Source organism: Gigantopelta aegis, chromosome 11 (genome assembly GCF_016097555.1).
Source record: "Gigantopelta aegis isolate Gae_Host chromosome 11, Gae_host_genome, whole genome shotgun sequence".
In the NCBI taxonomy this organism is placed as follows: Eukaryota; Metazoa; Mollusca; class Gastropoda; order Neomphalida; family Peltospiridae; genus Gigantopelta; species Gigantopelta aegis.
In genome coordinates, this window is record NC_054709.1 from 23,027,511 (window position 1) to 23,043,977 (window position 16,467).

The following is a 16,467-nucleotide window of genomic DNA, read 5'->3' on the forward strand; positions in this document are numbered from 1 at the left end:
TATATATATATATATATATATATATATATATATATATATATATACACATACACATACACATACACACATACAAATATATATAATATATATATATATATATATATATATATATATATATATATATATATATATATATATATATATATATATACAATTATACACGTAAAACACACACGCACGCACACACACATTCACATGCACGCACACACATTCACACACATTCACACACGCACGCATGCACACACACATTCACATGCACGCACACACATTCACACGCACACACACATTCACACACGCACGCATGCATACACACATTCACACATATTATTGTATTGTATTATATATAAATTGTATTATTCGATGCCAAAACACACGAGAGTAATACTCTCTTTATCATAAAATCTTAAAATTAATCCAACGTATTTTTGTAAACTGTATATATATATATGCAGCTATCATTCCCAGTCAGCTATTAATCGACATTCAAATGACGTATGAATTATGTGATGCGGTGTTGCTTTGAATGGGAACAACGTCGGATATTTTTAGATAAAAAAAAAAATTTCAGAACGCTGGGCAACTTTCAAATGTAAAGTTACTATTGACATGTTTTTGTTTGACGACTGTCATATATTTCACGGGTGTATATAATAGATCCATTGCTACTAGCGGAACAATGTAGTGAATTTACTCTAAAAATAACCAAATGTTTGACATCCAATAGCCGATGATTAATAATCAATGTGCTCTACTGATGTCGTAAACTATAAAAACCTTTAACTTTAATCATGTGAGATTAGACAATCCAAGTCCACCAAAAGTGATCGATCCTAAGACCCTCCATACCTCAGTAAAGCTCCCCCCGTATAACCGTGTGATTGACGTACCCAACGTGAAGTACACTGTGGGGCTCTTCTTTCCGTCTCCCCCGTTCGACCAGCCCAGCACCCTCAGGTTGTAGACGACGCCACCCTCGATCCCAGAGATCACCGCTCGGGTCTCCTTCTCTTTAGTCAGAACGTCCTTGGCCGTCAGTATGCTCTCCTTGCTCTCCCAGTAACGTAGCTGAAACAACCCACATAAAATAGCACTGTTCTCCCAGTAACGTAGCTGAAACGACCCACAGAAAATAACACTGCTCTCCCAGTAACGTAGCTGAAACGACCCACATAAAATAGCACTGCTCTCCCAGTAACGTAGCTGAAACAACCCACATGCAGTGACACTGCTCTCCCAGTAACGTAGCTGAAACAACCCACATGCAGTGACACTGCTCTCCCAGTAACGTAGCTGAAACAACCCACATGCAGTGACACTGCTCTCCCAGTAACGTAGCTGAAACAACCCACATGCAGTGACACTGCTCTCCCAGTAACGCAGCTGAAACAACCCACATGCAGTGACACTGCTCTCCCAGTAACGCAGCTGAAACAACCCACATGCAGTGACACTGCTCTCCCAGTAACGTAGCTGAAACAACCCACATGCAGTGGCACTGCTCTCCCAGTAACGCAGCTGAAACAACCCACATGCAGTGACACTGCTCTCCCAGTAACGCAGCTGAAACAACCCACATGCAGTGACACTGCTCTCCCAGTAACGCAGCTGAAACAACCCACATGCAGTGACACCGCTCTCCCAGTAACGTAGCTGAAACAACCCACATGCAGTGACACTGCTCTCCCAGTAACGTAGCTGAAACAACCCACATGCAATGACACTGCTCTCCCAGTAATGTAGCTGAAACAACCCAAATAAAATAACACTGCTCTCCCAGTAATGTAGCTGAAACAACCGAAATAAAATAATATAATCGAAACAAGGGTACCCGTTAGGCCTATCAAAAGTAGGTCACGTGACACCAAGCCATCCCAAGTTGTACTTGCATGCAGGATTTGATCATCCTTTCTACAAACTACTGCTGAAATGGCAATGTTGGGCTTAAGGACTGGAATGGAGTCCAAATGTATTTTGTTTGGTTTGGTTGCCCGCCAAGTTTAGGGCTGACGCAAACAATTTAAACACAAAATTCTAATTGTAAATTGTAAATTTAATTGTTATGCATTCATTTAAAAAAAAAAAAATTCTTTCTCTTCTAATTCAAATTGTAAATTCCATAGCCTTATTACCCCACCAACCCCCATCTTGGACATATCCACCAGGGAATCTCGGAGAATGTGCCCAAGACAGCCGTGCCTAAACATTCAGTGGACGTAAGCACGAGTGGAATGGTTGATTGATTGATTGGTTTGATAATCCTATATGTATTGTTAAGGAATATATGCCCTGTTTATTTATTGATTGGTTTGATAATCCTATATGTATTGTTAAGGAATATATGCCCTGTTTATTTATTGATTGGTTTGATAATCCTATATGCATTGTTAAGGAATATATGCCCTGTTTATTTATTGATTGGTTTGATAATCCTACATGTATTGTTAAGGAATATATGCCCTGGTTTGATAATCCTATATGTATTGTTAAGGAATATATGCCCTGTTTATTTATTGATTGGTTTGATAATCCTACATGTATTGTTAAGGAATATATGCCCTGGTTTGATAATCCTATATGTATTGTTAAGGAATATATGCCCTGTTTATTTATTGATTGAACATTTTATTTCAAATTATTTTCGGGATTATATCCAATTAAGTTTCAAGCACGCTGTCCTGGGCACACACCTCAGCTATCTGGGCTGTCTGTTCAGGAAGATGGTTTAGTCATTGCTGGTTAGTAGTTAGTGAGAGAGAAGATGGTGTAGTGGCCTTACACCTACTCATTGAGCCCTTAAGAACTCGCTCTGGGTGGGAGCCGGTACCGGGCTGCGAACCCTGTAGGCCTATCTACCAGCCTATAGTCCGATGACTTAACCACTGTGCCACCAAGGCCGGTATTGATTGAACACATGAACAAGTGGGCGTGGTTTTAATACCTTGTATCCCCTTATGGCTTCTTCCGCCAAAGCTGTGCTAATCCCTCGCCACGACACAAGCACACTTTCGGCACCGTACGACGAAACTTCCACATACTCGGGGTAGAGGAGCGGCGCTGAAATATACACACCACGGAAATACATCATATACACACAGCACGAGGTCTGGACAGTTGTTAACACTCTTACATAGATTGGTCTCTGGAGAGAGAGAGAGAGAGAGAGAGAGAGAGAGAGAGAGAGAGAGAGAGAGAGAGAGAGAGAGAGAGAGAGAGAGAGAGAGAGAGAGAGAGAGAGAGAGAGAGGAGAGGGGGGGGGGGGGGGCAGGGAGGGGAGGAGGAAATGTTGTATTTAACGACGCACTCAACACATTTTATTTATGGTTTAAATATATGGCGTCAGACATATGGTTAAGGATCACACATTTTAAGAGAGGAAACCCGCTGTCGCCACTTCATGGGCTACTCTTTTTGATTAGCAGCAAGGGATCTTTTATATGCACCATCCCACAGACAGGATAGTACATACCACGGCCTTTGTTACACCAGTTGTGGAGCACTGGCTGGAACGAGAAATAGCCCAATGGGTCCGCTGACGAGGATCGATCCTAGACCGACCGCGCATCAAGCAAACACTTTACCACTGGGCTACGTCCCGCCCGGGGGGAGGGAAGAAGGGAGAGAGATTTTGTTTGTTTTGTTTAACGTCACCACTAGAGCACATTTATTTATTAATCATCGGCTATTGGATGTCAAACATTAGGCAATTCAGACATATAGCCTAGTCTTGGAAAGAAAACCCGCTACATTTTTCCACTAGTGGCAAAGGACATTCGATATGCACCATCCCACAGATAGGATAGCACATACCACGGCCTTTGATACACCCGTTGGAATGAGAAATAGCCCAATGGGTCCCTACCGACAGGGATCGAACCCAGACCGACCGCGTATCAGGCGAGCGATTCCGCCGCTAAATACGAATGTGTTAATTCGCGCCCAGCCCGTGGGACAACATCACTCACGGTTGGTGAAGGTGCTGATTCTGGCGAGCTCGCCGCGGGGGCCGTAGCCGGCGGTGTTGAAGACCTGCACGTTGACCCAGTAGTCGGAGTCCGGCAGCAGGCCGATCACGTTGCCGCTGTCCATCTGGCCGTAGTGCGAGATGGAGTTCATCAAGTCGTCGTCCTCCAAGTTGAAGTTTATCTGTCAGCAGTAGACATTGGTACACATTAGTACAGAGGTCATTCTATACGAACTTGTGTGGCCTTCTAATGTGATAATCAGAACAGGAGGCTTATATTTAACCCCAATGAGAACGAAATACATTTTACAAGAATTCTGGTACAAGTATGTGGGGTTGTTGGAGTATGCACACCCTTCCTGGAAAATCTCTCTCTCTCTCTCTCTCTCTCTCTCTCTCTCTCTCTCTCTCTCTCTCTCTCTCTCTCTCTCTCTCTCTCTCTCTCTCTCTCTCAGAAAAAAGGGAGTGTTCCTCAAGTTAACTAACGTTCAGAAAACAGTATCTCTTTTACACACACACACACACACACACACACACACACACACACACACGCACACACACAATTAATGTTTGACACCCCTAGAGCACACTGCTTTATTTTTCAGAGGCTATTGGATGTCAAACATTTGGAAATTCTGATATATGCATTTTAGTCTTAGCGAAGAAATCCGCTGACGGACCGGGTATAAACTCTACATCAGATTTTGGTCACAATGGCAAACATTAATGTGATAAAAAAAAGCTCACAAGTGGGGGAGGGGGGGGGGGGGGGGCGCACCCCGGTTCCTACAGGCCTGTTTTATTACGTACCCTCAAATTATTTTCTGGCAGAAAACCTGGTACCTTTGGCAGAGGTTGAAACAATTGGTCGTCTAATTTTCGACTGTTACCATAAAATAATATAATTAATCACTTTTGGCATCTAGCAATTTAAATTAACAATAATTACCACATGGAATATGTTTCATATATCATATATTATTTTGTTTTACCTGTAATATATTTTCATCAGGACTTTCTTCTTCCTCCATGAATGATTAAAGAAAATAACACTGGATATATTGTAATTATTTTTGTTTTATTCCAATATATAACAAATGTGTTTTATGTCAGTATGTGGAGCAAACTACCTGAAACAGTTGGTTTGAAATCATGATTACAAAATCCTGAAAATAAAAGGAACTGGTTCCTAACCTCACCATCTACATATTATCTACATATTATCTACATTTGTACAGGCCTGTAGGAACGATATTTGAAGTGTGTGTGTGTGTGGGGGGGGGGGGGGGGGAAGGAGGGGGGATACAGTCTCTAGTGAGGGATACAAACTAGATTTTTATCTTTATATCATCTTTATAATTTTATGCAGAGTAGTGAAAATTTAAAACATAGCCTACATTTGCATCCTAGAGTGTGTGGTGAAGAACAAGCCCCTAGGCCCGCCCCTCCCCAGTTCCTACGGGCCTGTTGTATAGACTACATAATAATATTGTCGATAAGACATATTAGTTGTAAAGTGATTGTCAGTATGTGGCAACAGTATAATATTTTCTAACATTTCTGTGTTTCTGTACCCGGCTGTGGACAGTTTCGGCAGACTGGTAATACATTTTCTTAATAATTAAAAATACACGGTTTAACCAAACACATTAAAACTTGGAGGATAACTAGTTAAGAGAACAAAGTTTTTTTTGTTAAATTATTATATCTTGCTTGTGAGGAGGGGACGCTTTTTGCAAATTTGCGAAATCGGCCTCTGGAATATCCACTGACGTGCCATATTTACATCTATGCTGAACAAGATTTATGATGGAATATTACTACATTTCGTGTGCTTTTCTTCTAATTAGGTCCATTTGCTTCAGTTTACATTATAAATGTCATACAAAATTATGTTTTAAAAATTGCTTGTATGCTAGTCTATGACCGTGTGGCTTCCTCGTCTTCGTCGGCAGTTGATTCATCCGAATTTTCGTCTAAGACAACATTTCCAGGATTAGGGACAAAGTCTCTGATAAGTGGTTCAAACTGATACGGTTTGATGCCATTAGCACAAGCTGGACACAATTCTTCGTCACTCGAATCGCTAAGTTCGTCCATGCTGCTTGGTAGTTTCTTCAGTTTTCCTCTCATCGATGACGTCACGGGTCTAGCTCATGAATTGTCGACAGTTTCCGGCAAACATCGGAGATCGCCGACCCCCCCCCCCCCCCCCCCCAACCAAGACTGGCACGCTTAACTTGGTCAATAAGGAGAGCGCGGTAGTTGCGAGTTGTGGTTTATGACGGCAAACAAATTCATTACGCCGTATATATGGTTTGGTGTCCGGTCTCCTTTAACTGCTAGTTTAACAGTGGACACTAGGCCATAAAATGCACCAGCATCCCACAGACAGGATAGCACATACCACGGGCTTTGATATACCAGTCGTGGTGCACTGTCTAAAATGACAAATAGCCCAACAGGTTCACTAAATGGGGTCAATACTAAACCGAACGAGCGCTGTACCACTGGTCTACGTTCCGGCCCCACATGCATACGAACATGCACAATCACACTTTAAATGGGCTTGTACGTGCACATTATTTCACTGAATGAAGTTTACATAGAGCATACTACATTAATGGCCGTTAGATACCATTTATCTTACAATGAGTTGTTTTAAAACGTATCTAACGAGCGAAAGCGAGTTGGATACGTTTTTAAATACCGAGTTGTAAGATAAATCTAACGGACACGAATGTTGTATTCTATTTCGTACATATCCTAAAAAAACCCACCCCAGGTTTAAAATAAATTTAAATGCCTTTTCAATCGAAAATCTATTTACGACCCTCGCGCTTATTTTTAACAGACAAGTCAATTTCAGGTGAACATTTAAGCGTACGAGACAGGAGTGCTGGAGCAAAACCTCAAATTCGGGTAAAAATTATAAAAATATTCGGGCAAAACGTGCAAACCTGAGACCTTTTCACCATGTATTTCCATCATTCTACCCTCAAAATTAGTTCTAAGCCATGTATAAATGCGTAGTGATTCGTTTTCAACCATATATGCGACCCCCCCCCCCCCCCCCCCCCCGAAAAATAGGAGCCCGTATGCCTATGGGAGTGATAGATTCGACCGTTCTTTTTTTTATTTCATTAGATGATAAGGCATTGGTGACCTGGTCATCACCTAGGAGCAGCCAGTATGTCTTTAAAATGTTAACGCACGTATATGTGTTAACAAGTATGTGTTATCCAAAATAACGGATGATGTTCTCACCAACAGGTGTGCAAGAAATAACTATTATCACTAGAAATTACGCCTTCGACATGAACATTATGAAATAATAATCGAATGTTTTTGTAATGCACGGGAATTGACTGAACCAAATTATCATTTCCGAACACATACCTGATAACCTAGGACACGCCCTTTCATCATTTCACGTGTGTCTGGGCAGTGTCCCCAGAAGACCATGATTGCAGTTCCATTCAGCGAATCCCCATACACATTGGACGGTGTACAGATGGGCACTGCAACAATACAAGATGATGACAATAGATGCGGAGAATGCAAAGAATACTGTACGAGTGGACGTTCAACACGAGCTATTTGGAAATGTATCTAACGAGCGTAAACAACAGTATAGTCTATTTCTTACATACCCCAAATATTTTGAACATATCTTGTCGAACTAAAGCTTCATGGCGTTTGCAGGTTAAAATATACGTTACACTGGGTCTGTTTAAACCCACGTCTGAAGAAATCAGCATATAAAGGGCTACATCAATGTCCTAATATTGTATGTACATTGTAATATATTTTCTCTTCTTTTTCCACAGGAAAAATAAAGTGGCACTTTTTACCAATGAAAGACGATATTATTTCACACTTTCTAATTGCTGAGCTTAAATTATTCCATAGATCTGTTGCTGAGTAAATAAATGATGATTTTAATAAACTTGTTCTAGTATAAGGTGTAGATAATAAAATGTCCTCCCGATTTTTTAACATATAGAATCCTTTGTTGTCATCTTTGTAGAATACGACTAGTTAAGAAATAGTGCTCATTTCAATGGATGGTGTAGTTTTGGAGTCCACGTCAACACCGTGGAGCAGCCAGTCTTTAAAAGCCCAAATCTCACACGGTCCGTCGGGTACGTTCAACCTGCCGTTTATCACTAACCAGGGGCGTGCGCAGGAAATTGTGAGGGGGGGGGGGGGGGGGTCGAGGTGTCTGGCGACGCCCGACACCGTAGGCGCGAAGCCCGTGGCGGGGAGTCTGGGTGGAATATGAAATTTTGTTTCGCTTTGACCGGGGGGGGGGGGGGGGGGGGGGGGTTCGACCCCCACCCTGTGCACGCTCCTGCTAACGCTTGCTAGTTTGATATTTACGCTACACGTTAAACCGAATGACCACTTTGGGAACTAGTCAAAACAGTTTACAAACGTTTTAAGCGAAAATTGCATACATACATACATACATACATACGAACAGTGTGGGCTGCCCCTTTCTGCCCAATCCCCAATTCAAAATCCTGATTATGCCAATGTCTCTGGTCAACCAATTCATGGCATACTCGGTGGTTGCCGACTAAAAAGTAGTACACACAATACTCACTGTCTTCGGCGGACATGATAACGGTGATGGTAGAGTTGGGTCCTTGACCTAGATAGTTGAAGGCGGCGACCTTCACCTCGTACTCTGAGAAGAAATTATCGACACCAACAATGGCAGTGTACTTCGACGCTCTTCCTTCGACAACATGCTAAAAATACACAAATAATCACAGATCGGCCCCGCCCATATTGATCATTATGTGCAGGCCTACATTATCAGATATACGAAAGGCCCCGCCCATATTAATCATTATGTGTAGGCCTACATTATCAGATATACGAAAGGCCCCGTCTATATTAATCATTATGTGTAGGCCTACATTATCAGACATACGAAAGGCCCCGCCCGTATTGATCATTATGTGTAGGCCTACATTATCAGAAATACGAAAGGCCCCGCCCGTATTGATCATTATGTGTAGGCCTACATTACCAGACATACGAAAGGCCCCGCCCGTATTGATCATTATGCGTAGGCCTACATTATCAGACATACGAAAGGCCCCGCCCATATTGATCATTATGCGTAGGCCTACATTATCAGACATACGAAAGGCCCCGCCCATATTGCTCATTATGCGTAGGCCTACATTATCAGACATACGAAAGGCCCCGCCCATATTGCTCATTATGCGTAGGCCTACATTATCAGACATACGAAAGGCCCCGCCCATATTGCTCATTATGCGTAGGCCTACATTATCAGACATACGAAAGGCCCCACCCATATTGATAATTATGTGTAGGCCTACATTATCAGACATACGAAAGGCTCCGCCCATATTGATCATTATGTGTAGGCCTACATTATCAGATATACGAAACAGCAAGGGGCAGATCCAGGATTTTATATAGGGCATTTGGAGTATGCTGAACGTTAAAATTTTGTTTTGTTTAACGACACCACTAGAGCACATTGATTAATTAATCATCGGCTATTGGATGTTAAACATTTGGTAATTATACTCGTAGTCATCAAAGGAAACCCGCTACATTTTTTCTAATTCAGCAAAGGATCTTTTATATGCACTTTTCCACAGACAGGACCAATATACTAGTATTCAAAGTCCTAATGCTTGTAGCAGCTCAAACTGCTTCACTAGTCCAGCATTGCCGGAGAGAGAGAGAGAGAGAGAGAGAGAGAGAGAGAGAGAGAGAGAGAGAGAGAGAGAGAGAGAGAGAGAGAGAGAGAGAGAGAGAGAGAGAGAGAGAGAGAGAGGAGAGAGTAATACATGCATTATCAATATCTGTATTATCCATATTCTCCATACTCCAGGACCCCATGAGAATATTTCTACCACTAGCACCTGGCCACGCCCCGCCATCCCCTGCACCACTAACATCTGGCCACGCCCCGCCATCCCCTGCACCACTAGCACCTGGCCACGCCCCGCCATCCCCTGCACCACTAACATCTGGCCACGCCCCGTCATCCCCTGCACCACTAGCACCTGGCCACGCCCCGCCAGCCCCTGCACCACTAGCACCTGGCCTCGCCCCGCCATCCCCTGTACCACTAACACCTGGCCACGCCCCGCCATCCCCTGCACCATTAGCACCTGGCCACGCCCCGCCATCCCCTGCACCACTAGCACCTAGCCTCGCCCCGCCATCCCCTGTACCACTAACATCTGGCCACGCCCCGCCATCCCCTGCACCACTAGCACCTGGCCACGCCCCGCCATCCCCTGTACCACTAGCACCTGGCCACGCCCCGCCATCCCCTGCACCACTAGCACCTGGCCACGCCCCGCCATCCCCTGCACCACTAGCACCTGGCCACGCCCCGCCATCCCCTGTACCACTAGCACCTGGCCACGCCCCGCCATCCCCTGTACCACTAACATCTGGCCACGCCCCGCCATCCCCTGCACCACTAGCACCTGGCCAGTGGTAAAGCGCTCGCTTGGTGCGCGGTCGATCTAGGATCAATCCCCGTCGGTGGGCCCAATGGGTTATTTCTTGTTCCAGCCAGTGCACCACGACTGGTATTTCAAAGGCCGTGGCATGTGCTATCCTGTCTGTGGGATGATACATATAAAATATCCTTTGCTATGAAAAAATGTAGCAGGTTTCCTTTCTAAGGCTATATGTCAAAATTACCAAATGTTTGACAGCTAATAGCCAATGGTTACTAAACCAATGTGCTCTAGTGGTGTCGTTAAACAAAAAAAAGTTAACTATTATATACACCACGATGAGGAACAGCGTTTTCTGGACATGCTATTAAAATAAACTTACTTGTTGCCACGTGCTATCAGTGATCGTGTATTTCCGCCAGTACACTCGGTAGCCAGTGCCTTCTCCGTGGTGGTCTTCAGGTGCTAGAGGCTGGCGAATTCAAACAAAGTCCGTCATACAAATATTTCAATTTTCCATCAGTAAGACAAAAATAATACAATACAATGTGCAACACATTTATGTTGATCTCAGGAGTGATTATAATCGGTTCAAATCTTTGGAATCAGTCTGATAACATATGATAATACAAAGCGTTTAGTTTACTTAGTTTACACAGGCCAATTCACACTTTAATTGTCGACCTCACGAGAAGTGGAATTTTATCGATGTATTGTAAACGAAATATCATTGAACGAACGCGTACTAAAATTTAATATGAACTGTGTTAAAATCATACTGAATTGAGTGAAAAATGAGGATTAGGTTTCAACAAGCAGGACTGGGCGAGTGAACTACTCGCTGACAAGAGTCGGATGTGTGGTATACATCTGGCTCTCTTCTGTCTTCTTTGCATTTGAAATATCCATTCATTGTACACTCAAACACTTTGAACTTTGTTCTACTGATTATACATTACAGTAAATGATTTTCTTTTTTAAATATACAAAAGAAAAAAGAAAAAACAATCATGTTGTTCAAATGTACATAAAGTGAGTGACACAAATATCCGTTAACGATCTGTTTATCGCATCCATTTGTCGGCCGTAAAACACATCCGATAACGGATGATTTCGAACGAATGGTTTTTAAAGAAAAAAGAAAGAAATGTTTTATTTAACGACGCACTCAACACATTTTATTTACGGTTATATGGCGTCAAACATATGGTTATGGACCACACAGATTTTGAGAGGAAACCCGCTGTCGCCACTACATGGGCTACTCTTTCCGATTAGCAGCAAGGGATCTTTTATTTGCGCTTCCCACAGGCAGGATAGCACAAACCATGGCCTTTGTTGAACCAGTTATGGATCACTGGTCGGTGCAAGTGGTTTACACCTAACCACTGAGCCTTGCGGAGCACTCACTCAGGGTTTAGAGTCGGTATCTGGATTAAAAATCCCATGCCTCGACTGGGATCCGAACCCGGTACCTACCAGCCTGTAGACCGATGGCCTAACCACGACGCAACCTAGGCCGGTGGTTTTTAAAGAAGATTGACACATATGTCCGTAACGTTGATTTGTCAGATCCAGTGACGCACGTTTCGGACACTGCTCGAACATGCTCCGTTTACTCAGTTAATGAAGCAAGGATTCCCATATTGTGACGTCATTATTGGGAAAGACCCTTTATTAGGAAATAATGTAGTTTTCTAGTCTCAGTGCTGGACCAACTTTCTGAAATTCTGAATATGTCATCGTTATTTACCCTTAGAAACAGGACGCTGGAATAGCATCCCAGTCGAAAATAGATTAGGTACATTGTGCGAAGAAAATGATATTGGAGATGAATATAACTACTTATTAAAATGTAATTATTTTATGAATACTCACAAACTGTTTATAAAGCCATATTAATATAGAAAAACCCTAGCACACTTATTCAAAGAACTGTTTAATTGTAACAGCATAAGCACCCTCCGTAAAATGTCAAAATTAATTTCTGAAATTACAAGTAAATTCAGTAAACCATAGATAAACATCTTCAATATCATTTGATACTTTTAAAAGTACAGTATATAGCTATTTTGAATTGTGTTTTTATATATTCTACGAAGAACTCATATTGTCATCTTGTGAGTGTAAACAACTATTGTACAACAATTCGTCATATGCTGTCGTTTGGCGGCCTGAGTGTACAGAAATAAAGTTTCAAGTTTGAAGATAAACGCATCAGTTTCCAGACATACGTGTATGTGTGGCTAGCGTCACTCGGCTCGGACCTGTTTGTCAGTTAAAACCATACAATAGACTGTGATGTACTTGACCACATCTGTCGGATCTGACCCGTGACGAACTTACCGCCCATGTGATGACGAGACTTCCCACCGGACCTCCCCCTCCTCCCACCTCAGGGGGAGCCAAAACAGGAGGCGCGTCGGGGATCTTATACTTAGCTGCAAAAAAATACAAAAATCATTTCTTCATTACTGCTGTTACAATACCGGCTTCATCATGCGAACGTTTGGAATACGAATTCGCTTTTTGACCAGAGCAGAGTAAAACTGATATCGTAAGATAGTAATCGGCTATTTTATTTATCATGCAAACCTTCATAATTCGAAAACATCAATAAAATGGACCGTTTTATTTCTTGACTTCACCGTTTTTCAGAGTACCAATCAATCAATCAATCAATCAACCAATCAATCATTTGACCCATGCTTACATCCACCGACGATTCAAACGTGTCTGTCTTAAGCACATCCTCCGAATTTGCCGGCGGATGTGTACAAGACCAGCAGAGGACTCTTGGTCCACACGCGTTGAATGCCTTATCGTCTACAATATATATACACCAAAACAAAATAATTCTTAAATAACAAGTTATTTCTTATTTTAAAAATAAAAATTGTCTTAAAAACTATTTGCATTTTCCATTCACTTTTGTTAGATTAAGCATACATTTGACATTACTTTGTACTATATGTTAGGTTTTAGAAAAATATTCCACATTCCAAGTACCAAATATTCCAATACCTTTTAGGAGCTGATGCTTTCTAGAATGTTTTGGTACTTTCTAGAATCTTCCAATGGCTGCTATGTTTTAGCTCTTTCTAGAATGTTTTGGTACTTTCTAGAATGTTCCAGTGCTGTTTAGAATGTTCCAGTGCTTTCTAGAATGTTCTAGTGCTGCCCCCAGATGGTGTATATATAGGCCTATACATGCACTCAGGTGAACTTAGGTGCACTTAGGTGAACCTTAGTATTTTTCAGGTGCGCAATGTCTTCATCGCGAAGCTGCTTATATTCTGCTGATTCATTTTGTTACGTTTGTGGATTCTACATTGGCCCAAGGCAGGTAAAGCATGGAAGCAAAGTATCTACGACATTGCACAAACTTATGAATTATACTTTGTTATGAAGACTGGGGACCATACAAATCATAAGCTCCACGTGTAGTCTGTGGTACATGTCGATGAAATGTGGAGGGATGGATGCGAGACAACCGCCTCTTAATGCCCTTTGCCGTACCCCGAATGTGGAGAGAACCACAGAACCATGTGAATGCCTGCTACTTCTGTATGGTGGATATTTCAAGATTCAAGAAAACAAAAAATCGACATGATATCACATATCCAGATATTCCATCATCTATTGCTCCAGTTCCACACTCTGAAGAACTGCCTGTCCCGAGACCACCTGCTAAAGATTTGGTGAACATTGTGAATTTGAATCTGAAGAATCTTACGTTGGTAATACTGACGAAGAAAAGAAGCAACCGCACTTTCCAAACCAGCAGGAACTGGATAATTTGATTTCAGAGCTCGGGCTGACGAAATCTAATGTAAAGCTTCTAACATCAAGACTGATGGAGTGGAACCTCTTGGACAACAGTTGTCGAACTACAGTTGCTAGAAGACACGAAAGGTTCTCAAAATGTTTTTCGGTGAAAGATGATTTATGTTTCTGCAATGACATTAAGAACTTGTTTCAAGAATTGGGTATTGGTCATGAACCAAATGATTGGCGTATCTTCATAGACAGTTCCAACAAGGGTTAGTACATGATGACTCATCATGTCTTCGACGAAAAGTACGAAAAACTGTTCATTTGTGATACCATCTCGTATCCTCCGGAGTCGGGCCCGTCCGCACCACTATATCAACGCATGACGACTGGACTATACCCGTCTGATACTCTCTCTCGTTCAGACGGATCCGGCTTCTCAAGATCTGTATTTCAGCACAGCACTACACCTTCAACGTCTAATGACTGTCAATCTAGGGGGTTTCTTGACAGGATGCAACCCATCTCGTCCTATAAGCTGTGCACTCAAACGGCCTTAACGAGGCCACTCACGTGGGCATATAGATCGGACGTTAAACTTTTAGATCTTCGTTCAAAATGTTATGTCGAAATTACTTTCGTTTTTTAATATTATTAAATAGTCCGATCCTCTCTTCTTTCTCTTATTTATTTTTGGACTGTCCTTCTAAAATGCTCCAAATTATATAAATATTCTGTCGAGCAGTCAATTCTTTTTATTTTTGGCTTGTAACTTTTTAAAAATTCTATTAACATTTTTTACTAATTGCTATTTTCAAAATTCTGCCCTTTTTCATTTCTACACAAATCCGCCCCCCCCCCCCCCCCCCCCCTCAATCCCGAATCAGACCAAATATCGTATCGGAGGTCGGACTCTGGATGGGCGTGTTCGAAACCCTAGTGGTATATGAGCACGTTAAACTAGTTATCTATCTATCTATCATTTGTGATTTGTAATCTTTGTTGTTGATTTATACCTGTATAGTAGAACATGCAGAATATCCATGTAACATTTATGTTAATAAATGCCATTAAAACCTCCATCAATATAGTGTTCTGTATATGTCTTTGGAGCGAAACATCTCATAAATTCGTAAAACATTTCCTAACAAGAGTACAAGTGAGATTCTGTGACTAAAACTAACACTCTAAAAGAAGTAGTGGCATTTTTGTAATCCGTACAATTTAACTAAACATAATCAACACAAACATTGACATAACTAAGAACTCTATAATCGACAAACATGTTAACAGTGGATATCGGAGGTTATTCCATTGGACCCGTCATATATTTTGGACTTTACACGAACTGCTGTAACTTACGTGACGTCACACTAGGCGTTCCGCGACCGAAAGAATTTGATACTGTGACCCGGAACGAGTACAGTGACCCCGGGCTGAGGTGAGTTACGGTGTACTTCCGTCTGTTTGACTCCTCCACTATGGACTCCGTGTATGGAATGTCTGTAATTAACTGTATTAATTATACAACATGACACACTGACATATCTGCAATTAACAGTGTTAATACACAACATGACTCACTGCCATGTCTGTAATTAACTGTATTAATATACAATATGACACACTGACATATCTGTAACTAACAGTGTTAATACACAACATGACTCACAGACATGTCTGTAATTAACTGTACTAATATACAATATGACAAACTCACATGTCTATAATTAACTGTATTAATAGACAATATGACTCGCTGACATGTCTGTAATTAACAGTATTAATACACAACATGACTCACTGACATGTCTGTAACTAAATGTATTAATACACAACATGACTCACTGACATGTCTGTACTTGACAGTATTAATACACAACATGACTCACTGACATGTCTGTAATTAACTGTATTAATATACAACATGACTCACTGACATGTCTGTAATTAACTGTATTAATATACAATATGACACACTGACATGGCTGTAATTAACTGTCTTAATATACAATATGACACACTGACATGTCTGTAATTAACTGTATTAATACACAACATGACTCACAAAAATTAGTACACAACATGACTCACTGCCATGTCTATAAGTGACTGTATTAATATACAATATGACACACTGACATGTCTGTAATTAACTGTATTAATACACAACATGACTCACAAGAATTAGTATACAACATGACTCACTGCCATGTTATAAGTGCCTGTATTGATATACAATACGAGAAACTGCCATGTCATGAT

The 16,467-nt window shown here is 41.6% G+C and overlaps 1 protein-coding gene across 1 annotated transcript in view; it reads right to left on the reverse strand.

Annotated features, from left to right (window-relative positions):
- Window positions 1–16,467, reverse strand: part of LOC121385093 (contactin-like) — a 39,049-nt gene that overhangs the window by 1,926 nt on the left and 20,656 nt on the right. Inside the window, exons 16-23 of the mRNA XM_041515629.1 lie at window positions 15,565–15,705; window positions 12,775–12,869; window positions 10,811–10,900; window positions 8,571–8,718; window positions 7,361–7,482; window positions 3,963–4,143; window positions 2,939–3,054; window positions 888–1,065 (exon numbers count right to left, since the gene is read on the reverse strand). Coding sequence (XP_041371563.1) covers window positions 888–1,065; window positions 2,939–3,054; window positions 3,963–4,143; window positions 7,361–7,482; window positions 8,571–8,718; window positions 10,811–10,900; window positions 12,775–12,869; window positions 15,565–15,705 — 1,071 coding nt within the window. The remainder of the gene's footprint in view (window positions 1–887; window positions 1,066–2,938; window positions 3,055–3,962; window positions 4,144–7,360; window positions 7,483–8,570; window positions 8,719–10,810; window positions 10,901–12,774; window positions 12,870–15,564; window positions 15,706–16,467) is intronic.